Source organism: Cetorhinus maximus, chromosome 25 (assembly GCF_964194155.1).
Source record: "Cetorhinus maximus chromosome 25, sCetMax3.hap1.1, whole genome shotgun sequence".
Taxonomy (NCBI): Eukaryota; Metazoa; Chordata; class Chondrichthyes; order Lamniformes; family Cetorhinidae; genus Cetorhinus; species Cetorhinus maximus.
Genome location: NC_135903.1, coordinates 31,537,974 through 31,551,226, shown reverse-complemented (window position 1 = coordinate 31,551,226; position 13,253 = coordinate 31,537,974). Strand labels below are relative to the sequence as shown.

The window sequence follows — 13,253 nt, the reverse complement described above, 5'->3', positions numbered from 1 at the left end:
TGCTGAGAAGAATGTAACACCTAACACTTTGCACACAAACTGATTCATTCTACAATTTAAATATATTATGAAACAACCATCTTCTCATGTACTGCTGCAAAGCTATGTTTATAATCTGCATTCCTGGAGTCGTCACTCTAGTCATCCTGAGTACAGTAATCCCAGGTATCACAGAATCAGCGCAGAAGAGGCCCTTCAGCCCATCGAGTCTGCACCGACACAGGTACATTAGTCTATTGTAATGGATTAGCAACAGCAGAGGCCACGAGTTCAAATCCTGCCATTGTATCCTATTAAATTTGAATTCACTAAATCTAGCACAGTGACCATGAAAAATATGCTGGATTGTCATTAAAAATCCAATTATTTCAGGAATGGCAGGCTTCCCTACTCAGGTTGGCCTATACATATGACTCCAGACCCCCACACTACTGCGTGCTCCATTAGAGCCAAACAGAAGCAGACAATAAAATATCACATTGCCATATCCTGGAATAAATAAAGAAATTTAATAACCGAGATCAGCATTAGCTCCAAAATCTCAACCCTCCTGATTTAACCCAGTGACCACATGTCCAAAATTCTTTAATTCCCTATGTAATACCACAGAGCAAACCTCATTGTGAGTGCTAAAGTGGGTTTAAGGATAAGATCACCACTACCACCTTCTGGTCAGCCAGGTTGGGCAATAAAATTAGTGTCACCAATATCACAGAACAAGAATAAAATGGCAAATGCTGTGTCTGCAGCAATGCCAAATATTTCAAAATCATGTTTACAATGCTGCCACTGTGATTAGAACAATTCTTCCAATTCAGTATTTGCAGTGGTTGACTGGTGTAATGTTGTTATTTACCATATAACACAATTTTTCCCATTGGTTTGAGCAAATTAAAGCCTTTAGTTGTGTCACCTCCTCCCAGGGGATCCAAAACAATGTCGACACCTAAAAAGAAACACAGAACAGACAATGAAACCTCAGCAGTTACATAACCAGTTGAATATTAGTTAACATTCGAGCCACTTAAATTATGCAAATAGTTAGTGGAATTATGCAAATGTGTGTTTTTAAAAGATCCGCATCAAGTCAAAATTGTAATTTCAAATGCTAAAGGATGCAAACTTAAATCACATCCTGCAAGACTTATAGCTTCCGCCCAGTAAATCATCCTTCTGGTGTAGGTATACAACGACATGAATGATGCCCAAACTGATCAGTCAGCTTTAATTGTTACCTTCTAGCCATTAATTTATTTCAATTTTACTTTTCCTTTCATGCCATTACCATTGGGGGAAATCTTTCTAACTTCTTCAGCATAGTCCAAGGTGGAGTAGTCGATTGGATGAGTCACACCATGTTCTTTGATGGTTTCATGTTTAGATGCCATGGCTGTGCCAAAGATGGTCACATCTTTAACTATTTTACACAGTTGTGTTGCAGCAGTACCCACACCACCTGCAATGAGCCATACAAAAAAATCCATCAGTACCTACTCAACTTTTGCTAGAGGAGTTGAATGGTGAATTTAAGCACATTCCTGAGGAATGGATTAAAACAGCCATGTTGTACAAAAACATCTTAGGCATTGGAAAAGAAGCAATTATCACACATTCCATAATAATTGGGAGCTCCAAATCTTTTTTCTGCTTAAACTGTAAAGCATACATTAGCCCTTGGCCAGCAAGTGTTGCAAAATAAGTCAAACTTGGTTACAATCAAGTGGACAATGCCTGAAGTAGTAATCTCTAGTAATTCCAATTTTAGCTTTCTGCCAACTGCAAGTCTAAGTTTAGCTGGCTGTGCTGATTCACAATACAAGTAGAATAAAATCCCAATAGTTGCAATGATTGACGTTTACAGCAATTTAGAGGGATTTATAAAAGTGTTTGTGTTATTAGGAAGAAAGGAATCTTTTGGAACATCAGAACAGCAACTCCCCCCACCCCCTCCCCCTGTCGTGGCAAAGCAGGGAGTGCCATGGGAAAAATAAACAAGCACCATTTCTTGTAGATTTAAGAAAGGTTATTCAGTACTGCACTGTTTGGATGATTATTTCAAACTGAAAATGCCTTTTGTAAGGGGCTTCATTGGAATCAGTGAGGTTATTCAAGAATAGAATCAAAATTGAATGAGATTCTTTCCAAGTACAGGCTAAATGAAGCCCACTTTTAAATACAAATTTTAAACAATTCCATGTCCAAGAAGTTAGTCAACCTGTTCACAGGTGTCTAGAGAAATTTCACTTTGCTGATAAGAACAATCCCTTTGTTAAAAGGAGAAAAAATACATGGTTGATGCCCAAGTGTGTAGGAAGCATAAAAAGTCATCAGAAAAGGCACAAGCTCATACAAATAGGCCACGGCATACATTAGATAGAATAATGAGGTTCTGAAATGCTACACTGAAGCTGGAACCAGACATAACTAGATTAAATTAAAAATTTGAGCGGAATATTAACCAAACCTCAAGTGAAAGCTTTGATCCATTCAGCTTAAGCAGTGTGCAAATGAAATTTGGGTTTTATAGGTCAAATTATTAAGACTATTAGGTTCAAGAGAGGTGATTGAAACTTTTAGCCTCACGATTGGGAAAACCAAATTAGGCAGTGCAGATATTGTAAATAGAAAGGAGGGGAACCTGGCAGAGGACAGAAGCTTATAACTACAACTGGATCATATTCAATATGATTTTAGGTATTTTAAAAAAACACCACATACAGAAAACACTTATTAAAACAGTGACTGCACTACAAAGGGAGTACTTCATTGGCTGAAATGTACTTGGATTGATATTGTGAAAAGGCACTATGTGAAAGTCTTTTCTCCTCCCTCACCCACTACCACTTGTGAAAAATAAAAAAAAAGCTTGAATGCTATCAATACGTGAAGTGACTGAACTCTGCTTAAACCCCCTCCCACCCATACAAAGAATTGCCAAGCAATTATTTTCCATGCTTCTCTAACTCTACTGAAAACTATTTAATATGGCCTTGAACGGACTTCTGGAACAGCTATTTGTTCAGGAAAGACTACAGTCTTTTTCCTTAATGGCACTCACCCAAGAATGTGCTTAAAAACTCCAACATACCATAAATCCATTACAACAAATGTGATAACTTATAATTTAAATCCATCAAATTAGTTCTTAAGACATTTGATTATAGTTTGTGATCAAGTTGCATGTTATATACAAAAATGCTAAACTATATTAAACAACAAGCAAACAATTCCCATGGCACTCAGCTTAATGGAATATTCCTTCCAGAACAGGTCAAAAGATCATTTGTGTTTATCACATCTCTGAACAGCAATAATCCCAGTGTTGCCTGATAGTTGGTTTTAACTAAAAGGCACCATCCTTTTAAAAAAGGAAGTATTTTTGAAACTGCAACATGCAATTAGGTCACAATTTCCATGTAATATCATTAATTTATACAAAGTTTCTTTCCATCTGCTATGGCTCCACCTTCTGTTCTCTTCCCTTAATACAGCAATTCTGTTGGCAACAATGGACTGACTCATACCTAATCATGCAGCCATTATGTATCCCAATAGAGAACATTAGTAGGCCATTGAATGCACAGCAGAGAAAAGCTGGATCCTACTAGTTCCTTTGCTTATCCAGGGAATAGCAGGTTATTAGGGCGCTCTCATCCTATTGCTACCTAACTGAGTTAACATAGCACAGGACATGGATCAAAATGAAAAGTGATGTTGATGCCAAGCATTTTAGGGATGATCAGTTAAATGTTTTAGCTATATTCCTTTGGAACTGCAAGTCCTTTTATATTGGAAGGGACTTCTGATAAAAAAGGGGGAAATCCATTCTTTAGCCCCAGCTGGCATTTCATCGTGAAGTACCTCCATATTTCCAAGCTCCACATGTACATGCTCCAAGCTCAATGCTTCTCTCAAAGAGCAGCAGGATCAGTCTCTATCTACCAACATCCTTCACTGGAACAACTTCAGTTCCACTCACTTTCTTCCACCAGATAAATTTCATTGTAAATCTACATGGATCTCAACTCCTAGCACTTGTTCCAATTATACTCTAGCTCTCTCCCACCCAACTCCATCACGGATATTGGTACCACATTCTTGCTCTTGTATATTAAAATTCTTAAGATCGGAACATTTTCAATTTATACCCATCCCTCACCTTTGTATGATTCACATATGCTTGATCACCCTTTCTGAACTAATTAAATTCATGGCTTTCTAAGGAGTTGAAGCAAACTTGCACCCAAAAGCATGTAGAGTGGCATGAAAAACATACATGAAAAGACTACGTTGGATAGTAAAGCAGGAAGAGCAAGCAGAATCTTACAAACACCATGATTTTGGCAGCCTCCAGGCAGCTACACTGCCCCAACACCTTGCTTTCAGCAATAGAACTTAATAGGCCTTCGACAAGCTCAACTGTCTAGCTAACATTCCCTGCACCACACCCAAACACTCCCACTTCACAGAAAAGGGCCCAGGGGCAGTGTGGAGCAGGGAACTGGCAGTGTGAATTTACACTTCCATCTACCCTACTGAAGCCTAAAAATTCAACCCAATGTTTCAGCTGAAAATATCAACTCCATCACAGATGCTGCCTGCTGTGTTACATATTCCCAACACCTGCAGTATTTTGCTTTTGTCTTTTTGTGTTCATTTAGTCTACAGATACAACCCCATAATCCACCCACCCTACCCAATGTAAACCACACACATTTACCCGAGCTGAGGGAACTAAAAAGAATAGCTAAATTACAAGTATTACTTCTAGTCCTATATTACTATACAATTGCTGAGTTGAGGTCAGAAGAGACAGATGTTATCGCAAGTGCTGTTAAACATTTATAAACCAAACCTTCAAGCATGTGCACAACTCATATCTTACAATCTGACAGAGTGGAACCAGTTTGCAATTACTTATTGGATATATTTGTACCCACACCAGATATGCAAGAATTCTAGGTCAAGGGGAAGGATACTCATGTCAAAATGCTATGCATGAATTAACTTTAATAAACTGAAGCTAGTATCTTCTAGCAAGATTCTCATTGCTGGTTTCTGCACCTAGCCATTTGTACTGATACTAAGTCCTCACTTCATTAAGTATTAAACTTGGATACAAACCACCAAGTCAAAAAATTGACTCAAGTTTCACTTCAAAACATAACCCAAGTTGGGACTTCATTGATGTCCTGCATTCCCTCAACTGTCAGTTTTCAGATCACACATTAAACTAAAGCCTCCTGATGTACAAAACCCAATGAAACTATTCAAGAAGCAAGACATTGTCTTTTGTAAGTAAAATGAGTTATAACCAAAATTAGGAGTTCAGAAGGTTGCTGCAGAATTCTTCATCTTCCTTGGTTTTTTATCGTTTCATTAGGAATTCTCACCCCTCCTGGAGTCAAGTGCTGCCTAATTTAGTTAGAAATTGCAGGTTACAATACAGTGCAAGTTTCCTGTATGTAGAAGCTAAGGAAAGATAAGGCAGTGAGACAGGAACTCTTACCAGCTGCCATATGGACGAGGATGCTCTGGTTTGGACGCAGATTTGCAAAGTCGTAGATCATCATATATGCAGTGATATAATTGACAGGGATAGCAGCAGCTTCTTCAAAACCCATCCCATCAGGCATTAGGAAGGTATGACCAACTGGAATCACAACCAGCTCTGACCACAATCCTGCTCTGTTCATTACAATCACATTGTCACCAACCTTAAAAAGGAAACACTAGAGTCAGGTTTGAAGCAGCAGCCAACAATTTTGCCCGTGCAAAGTGTAGAAATTGTTCATTTCTGACCCCAGATGTCAGATTACTGCTTACAACAGTCCTGCCAGTAATTAAGGCACTCATTAACTTCCTAATATATAGAGTAAGTTCATCATTGGAGATACTTTAATCATAAGTATTTTTAAAAAGGCATGCACCCCTCCCGCACAATACAACAATCTGTACACTTCATTCAACTGTCGAAATGGTGGGCCCTGAAATCCAAGTTTAAGTCAATTTACTAAAGCGTACTATAATAGGGACAGGCAATGTTAATTGCTAAACAGTAAAATTGTGCTGCAGAGTTCCAATCACTCATGACCAATGTTACATGAGATCAGCTAAAACGATAAGGGAAACAAACAGTCCAAGTGGAAGTGAAAGGTAAAGAGGAGAAACTGCATCTTCCTGGACTACTGCTGCCTGGTGTTAAGTGCAAGAAATGAGATGACTGCCTTTCACCCTTTCTAGAATTTTGCAGCATTTCAGATATTTTCCATTTGAAATGTTTGTCAGAGAAAGCACATTCTGATCAGTGACAGAATAGCAACTTGGGTCCTCCAGCTTCTGCAGTACCCACTGGTCATAGAAAGCACTGCTCCTTTGCTAGAGTCACCAGGGCAGACTTGGGCAGCTAAGTGACCACCACAATAGGCCATGCCAAACTGGACACAGGATTTAAGCAGATTTTAAAACAAGTGTTGGAGTTCTCTAGTTGCATCCTGAAGTTTTTCTTTTCCCCATTTGATGATATTGGGAAACCCAATGCCTTCTTAGAGATTATGAAGAAAAAAGGAAGCACCTATTCTAAAATAGCCTGATATTACTAGACTCCCAAGTGTTCAAATTGGACTTTGAAAAGATAATCCAAGCCATGTTCTGCTGTTCTTTTGGGGTTTCATTATGGATTGTTACAGATGCAAACAAAAGCATAGGGAATCACGAAAATCTCGAGTTCAATGCTACTACCCAACAGAAGCAAATGAACAGAATTAAGGTTCTGATGAAGAGAGTCATACGGATTCGAAACGTCAACTCTGTCTTCCTCTCCACAGATTCTGTCAGACCTGCTGAGGTTTTCCAGCAATTTTTGTCTGAGTTCCAGCATCTGCAGCATTTTGCTTTTATCTATAGAATTAAGGTAACGTTAAGTTTGCTATCATAGTCACCCTGATGGCACAGCTACAGTATGTTGATAGACCAATAGTCTATAGTACTGTGATAAGATGCAGTTAATCATTGACAATGATTTCTTCCACATGACTCTCAGACAAGACTTTAGAAAGAAGTTAGAGAAACTTCTACGCACCTGAACACCATATTGGCTCACCCCAACAACTCCCAAAAGCAAATTCATCCACAATTCAGAGTATCCTGGAGCAGCAAACGTGTTACTGCAAAAAAGAAAAGCCCTTTTCTTTTTCTCCTTCTACTTCCCCTCCCCCCCAAGCAGCTGCACTCAAAGCACTCTGACAAGAAGTTCATAGATGTTTAGTGATGCTGACACTATGCCACTTGAGCTTGTAGAGATTTCTTCCAAATCTAAAAAGAACTAGCATCTGTTCACAGGAACAAGTTTGCAATAATGACTGGTTCATTTGGACTGATAAAAGGTTTTTTTTTTAAATTAAGAAAGGTTATTTTTGTGACAGTAAAGAAGTTTTAATAATTCATTATATTTTTACATAACTCCTAATCTAACTTTCATTTGTCATTACTTATAAAAAAAGTTTCACATCTCTCAAAAGGAAGGCAATTGGAATAGAATACCTAAACAAACATTAATTAGGCACTGCTAAAATCAATAGTGAATTATACAGTTTACAGGGTTTAATTTTTAGATCTAATTTCTCATTCATCTGAAAAGTACAAAATAATCTCAATCCAGTACAGGTATCCTTTCTATGTCCATTGCACAGCGTTCCTTCAAGATTACGTATTCCAATTTTCTCCCCACTTCCCAGGCCATTTTAATTGCCTTGCAACATCTAAACAGTCTGCCTATGTGGTGACCAATATTGCACATTTGGTTTCACTAATGCAACATCAATGTTATTTCATTAGGTTACTGAATCTTCTACTAATCTTGCTTAATACATTGTGATCACACAAATGCTCCCAGCTTTGCCAATAATTGTTTCATTGACTCAAATATTTTCTACTTCCATTGCTCTGGAAACACGTCATCCTCAAATGAAAATCATTTCAAATGCTTCACTCTACCATGATTCATCCTCTCATCTCAGTCTTACACCCACATGCACTGTTTTGGCTAGGCAAAGTAATTAATGTAATTTTTCCTTTTTAATCAAATGATTAAATCATTTTTCAATTTGTTTTTCACTGTTCCGAATGATATACTTAAGTTCCAGTATAACCATGTCCATATACATTATCCACCTCAGATGTGATACATCTCATTTATAGTGCCCACAGCATACTGAAAACCACTGATACTTGACCAAAAACTCTCAGCTAGTGTATCACAAGGACTATAAATAAACAATTGTTTACTGGGCATCTAAACATTGGTCATTTTCTCTGCATTAATTGACAGCAGTCAAGTGCTATTACCTAAAATCCATTTCAAGGAAGGCTTCCCTGTAATTGCTTGTACACTAGATATTTTACAACTGGCATTCAAAAAAGGAATTAGGAAGAGTTCAAGAGTGAAGAATATAATTACATACAGCAGGGATGTTTTTATTGGAAATACATTTCCAAGTCAGTGATCTCCTAGAAATTGTTTGGTCATGAAGAATTTCTCACCCCAAATTGATCCAAGGTTTCCTGATTTTTCTTGCAAATCACAGGCAATTGCATGGATGGAGGAATAGGGCCAGGGCAGCTGGGAGTTAAGTTGTGCACTGGCTGCACTATTTGACATTCTTGAGGGGCCAGATACTCTTTTCCTGTCCGTTGAACAGCTGAGGTAAACTATATCAAAAAACTGGCACTTAAAAAGCAGTTTTCCATACAAAAACTATTTTTCTGCAATAGTTCCTGAGACTAGTGCTGCAATTGCCATGAACCACGTAATCCTCCTTCCGGAGCAAGATTTGGATTTATCTTTCTCACATGCAGATACAATAATGGAGCTTGATTTGAAACACTATCGCCACAACTCTATCTGCACATTTGCTTAACCGTATACTTGACTGCCAGTCTAAGTTACAATACACATGCCACAAATGCCTTCAGCATGCCTGTGTTGAAAGTCAGGGTGGGAAATGCAGAGAAAATTTAGCCAGGTTACTGCTACTCATTAACTCCTGCTTTAGACAGATGTATGGATAATAAACAAGGCCATGACTAGCCTCAGTCAACTACCCTCCCCCAGTTCAATTGCTGACCAACACCTCAATGGTCAGCAAACTTCCACTCAGCCAAAACTCTGCTGCCTGTACTCTATTCCACAACCATGTCTCTCTCAAATCACTCTCGTCTCTGCTGGACTACAATTTAGTATTCTAATTCCTTATAGCCTTGCCCATCTACTCAAGTCCTACAATCCACAGAACTCTCCACCCATCTCGCTCCCCCACCACTGGTGGCCCTGCTTTATGGTTTAAGCCCTCAAGAGGACTCAAATTCCTTCCCAAACCCTCGACTACCCTCTCACTTTAAATCCCACTTTGGTCAAAGTCTTGGTCACTCCTCACAATTGTCTTTCCACTTGATATCAAGCCATTTTTGTCTGATCATGCCTCTGAAACACTTTGTGGCATTTTACAATATTAATAAAGAGGCACTATATAAATACAAGTTGTTGTTGTGAGCTTTAATAAATCTCTCTCTCCTCCATCCATCCATCCATCCCTCCCTCCCCACCCCACCAAATGGTACCCAGTATCATGAAGGAACCCAGACAATCCAAGTAAATGCTGGTGGGAGGTGCAATGTGAAAGACAATCGATTACAGAATTGCACACGAGTGCAAAATGCTTTAAAAATTGTTACTCTTACACCAAAGTGAGAAGTGCTCAGTGCCTACATTTAACTGCACTGCTGCAGGGAGTGCCCAGACTACAGGGTGGATGCTACACACTTGGCACCTCCCACTGCAGGGAAGCAAAGAAAAAAATTGACCAACTGTTAATCCCCATTCAATCTTGCAGCCAGACAACTAAATGCTGCATTAACTGTAAAACTAGAGCATCTCAACTTCATGTGTTAAAGTGTAGTAGCAGAAAAGATAAAGATTAATTATTCAGTTAATATGACAAATAATCAAAGGGAACAAAAAAAGAAAGCAATTGTTTAGGAATAGACATATTTTCTGCAATACAGACCATTTTTCTTAAAATACACTAAGTACACTCCAAATTGAGTACAGTATATCCGAAGAACAGGTCCTTCCAATTTTTATTTAACAAAAGGGAAATGATGGGAGTGGCATCATTTCGAAACCCATTTAAACATATGGCGCTCCATTTTCTTTGAACATTTAAATAATGCAACACCTGTCTAGAAATGTTATCGTTTCAAACTACACTGGAGATATTTTTGCGGGGATGAGTTGTGTAGCCAACAATAGATCCTCACATTTTCACTGCACGTATCTAAGGCTACAGCGAGTTCAGTGCCAGAGCGAAGCCCAGAGACTCGCACTGGACCATCAATAGACGGGGAGCAAAGCAAGTCTCGCCAGCTTTTCATTTAAAGAAAGCCTACAATTTGGGGTGGCAAACTCCTATACCCCGAGTCTGGCTTTCTATTGGGTTCAGAGAAGTTTATCGTTACTCATGCGCAATCACCCTGTTGTCCTCTGGAAAATTTGGGCGGTGGCTTAGAGATCTAACCATGCAATAGACAATTTTTTGGGGGGGATGAGGGGGGGGGGGGGGGGGGGGAGAAGAGAAAGAAGAGGGATGAGGTTGAGAATCAACAGTTTGCAGGTAGCACCTTACCTTTCTGTCGGTCACGTCGTCCCCAATCACTTCCACAACACCAGAACACTCCATGCCTGGAATCAATGGAGGAGAAGATGGGAGCCTATCATATAGACCCTGTCTGGCCAACAAATCAGCAAAATTCAAGCCAGAAGCTTTGACTCGGACTAGGATTTCACCTGATTTAGGAGTGGGGAGATCCTTCTTGATCTCCACTTTTAGTTTATCATAGCCCCCGAAGCCAGTGAGTACAATGGCTTTGTAAGAGATCGCCGGCTCTGGCTCTTTGGCTTCTTGTGGAGGCTCCTGTTGTTGGGGTTCTTTGACTTCCTCGACAGACATTTCTGGGTTTTTTTTTTCCCCCCTCTCCTCTCCTCTCGCCTCTTTTACAAGACACGCAAAATAAACAAGCACAGAAACGAGTTAATGCGGATAGTATAAGCCGATCTACAAAGGAACCCTGCCGAATTCGTCAGTTTCTAACGGTTCCAGCCAATTAACACGAAATCTCAGCCACTCAGTTACAGCGCAATTCACCAGACTGAAAACATGGAACTGGAATTTCAAGCCGTAGCTCAAACGTCACCGGATCTCTTAACCAGTGGATTGATTTTAAAGTGTGTCGCCCTCGCAATGTTTCTCCCTCCCGCCCCCATCCACTTGTAAACATTGCCGCCTGACTAAAGTACTGATTATCTGTAAGATTGGCATTGTTTAACTACTAATTGTATTGCCCAATTAACAAAACGGAGCTCAGAGCTTTGATCTTTTATTCCCCCCCATTGGTTTAGAAACACATTCAATGTCAAAATCCACTGTTGGGTCATTTTGATTTGATTAAGTGGCATGTTATGGTGCGAGTCTCCCCACCTTCAAACGAGGAAAGGTTTAGTGAATTGGTTTTATTGCTGTCCCCAGTAAGGTAGTCTCCCTTTAAGGGAAAAAAAACCCCACACACTATGAAAGCAATTTTCCAAGTTCCCCCCTCCCACCCCTAGTCTGAGGATAATTCACGGTTCGGAAGCAGAATTCAATAATGGGGGCGGGGGGTCACTAAAATGTAGGTCCTGAGATAGTGACAGGGTGGAGTTATACTAAAAAACTACCCAAACTGAGAATTTCCCACTACCAATCTGTCCCATACCGTTTTTTTTTGGTTGAAAATTTTATATACACCAGTGCTGCTTATAACAAAAGACACAGTCTGACGCATTGTGCTGCTTCCTCTAGACGGTTGGGAGGATGTTTGTAAGAATGTGGCTTGTGCAATTTTTCTTTGACCTCCCCCACCTCCCCCTGTGCTACATGAATTGCCAATGCAATGCAGGCTTCCTGCATGAACGTCGAGTGTTGAAAATATCTCCTGGTGTCAATGCTGAAAGATTATATTTGTGTTGTCACTACTGCATGACGATAAGAATGGTTTAGCGGATAGCCAGCAATTATTGCAAGGCTAAGGGGTACATGTAACAAACTAAGACAGACTTGACATTTTTTTTAAAAATTGTCCATTATTCCCTACCTTTTGAAGATATTGAGGTAGATATTGATCAGGCTTCAGGGCATAAAACCAACATTACCAGTTGGCTGCCTATTAGAGAAGCTGCCTGATATTCATTTCCATTAATTTCAACATCAATTAAAATGACTTTTTTTTAAAATATGCAACCAATCCGCTTTGCCAGTTTTGCACCCAGCATGGGAAGCTGAAAATCTAATTCAATAACTCTGCCTGGGATGCAGTCCCAGGAGTGCTGGCCATACTCCAGCATGTCACTCCAAGTATAAAAACAAAAAATGCTGGAAAAACTCAGCTGGCCAGGCAGCGTCTGTGGAGAGAGAAACAGAGTTAATGTTTTGAGTCCATATGACTCTTCTTCAGAGCCAAGGAGAAGTAGAAATGTGATGGGTTTTATACTGTTTAAGAGGGGGTGGAGCAGGTGGAGCATAATAGAAGGTCAGGAGCTAAGCAGAGATTGACAAAGATGTCATGGACACATGACAAAGGGAGTGTTAACGGTAGTGTTAAAGATTAAAGAAGGTGCTGATAGTGGCATAAAGGTAAAAGCAGGATGTGTTAAAAGCAGAACAAGGGTCAGCACTCTGTGAAAGCAAAATATAGAAACAAGTGACAGATGCCTGGGGGTAGGGGAGGGGAATGGAGGAAAATGATTAAAAAAAGGATAAATAAATTTAAAAAACAATTGGATAAAAAAGGGGTAAAGGCGGAGGAAATACTTCATGGTCTGAAGTTGTTGAATTCAATGCTCAGTCCGGAAGGCTATAAAGTGCCTAATTGGAAGATGAAGTGCTGCTCCTCCAATTTGCATTGGGCTTCATTGGAACATTGCAGCAAGCCAAGGACGGACATGTGGGCATGAGAGCAGGGTGGAGTGTTGAAATGACAAGTGACAGGAAGGCCATGCTTGCGGACTGAGCAAAGATGTTGCACGAAGCGGTCACCCTGTCTGGCTTTTTTTAAATTCATTGACGGGATATGGGTTTTGCTGGCTGGGCCAGCATTAATTGCCCATCCATAGTTGCCCTTGAGAAGGTGGTGGTGAGCTGCCTTCTTGAACCGCTGCAGTC

General features: G+C 39.8%; 1 protein-coding gene across 2 annotated transcripts in view; it reads right to left on the bottom strand.

Annotated features, from left to right (window-relative positions):
• vat1 (vesicle amine transport 1) overlaps positions 1-11,207 on the bottom strand; it is a 32,775-nt gene extending 21,568 nt beyond the window's left edge. Inside the window, exons 1-4 of one of the 2 annotated variants that reach the window (XM_078529725.1) lie at positions 10,683-11,207; positions 5,510-5,717; positions 1,286-1,456; positions 857-946 (exon numbers count right to left, since the gene is read on the bottom strand). In XM_078529725.1, coding sequence (XP_078385851.1) covers positions 857-946; positions 1,286-1,456; positions 5,510-5,717; positions 10,683-11,006 — 793 coding nt within the window. In that variant the 5' untranslated portion in view covers positions 11,007-11,207. The remainder of the gene's footprint in view (positions 1-856; positions 947-1,285; positions 1,457-5,509; positions 5,718-10,682) is intronic. The other variant, XM_078529727.1, reaches the window with a different exon arrangement.
• Between the last annotated feature and the right edge of the window lie 2,046 nt (positions 11,208-13,253).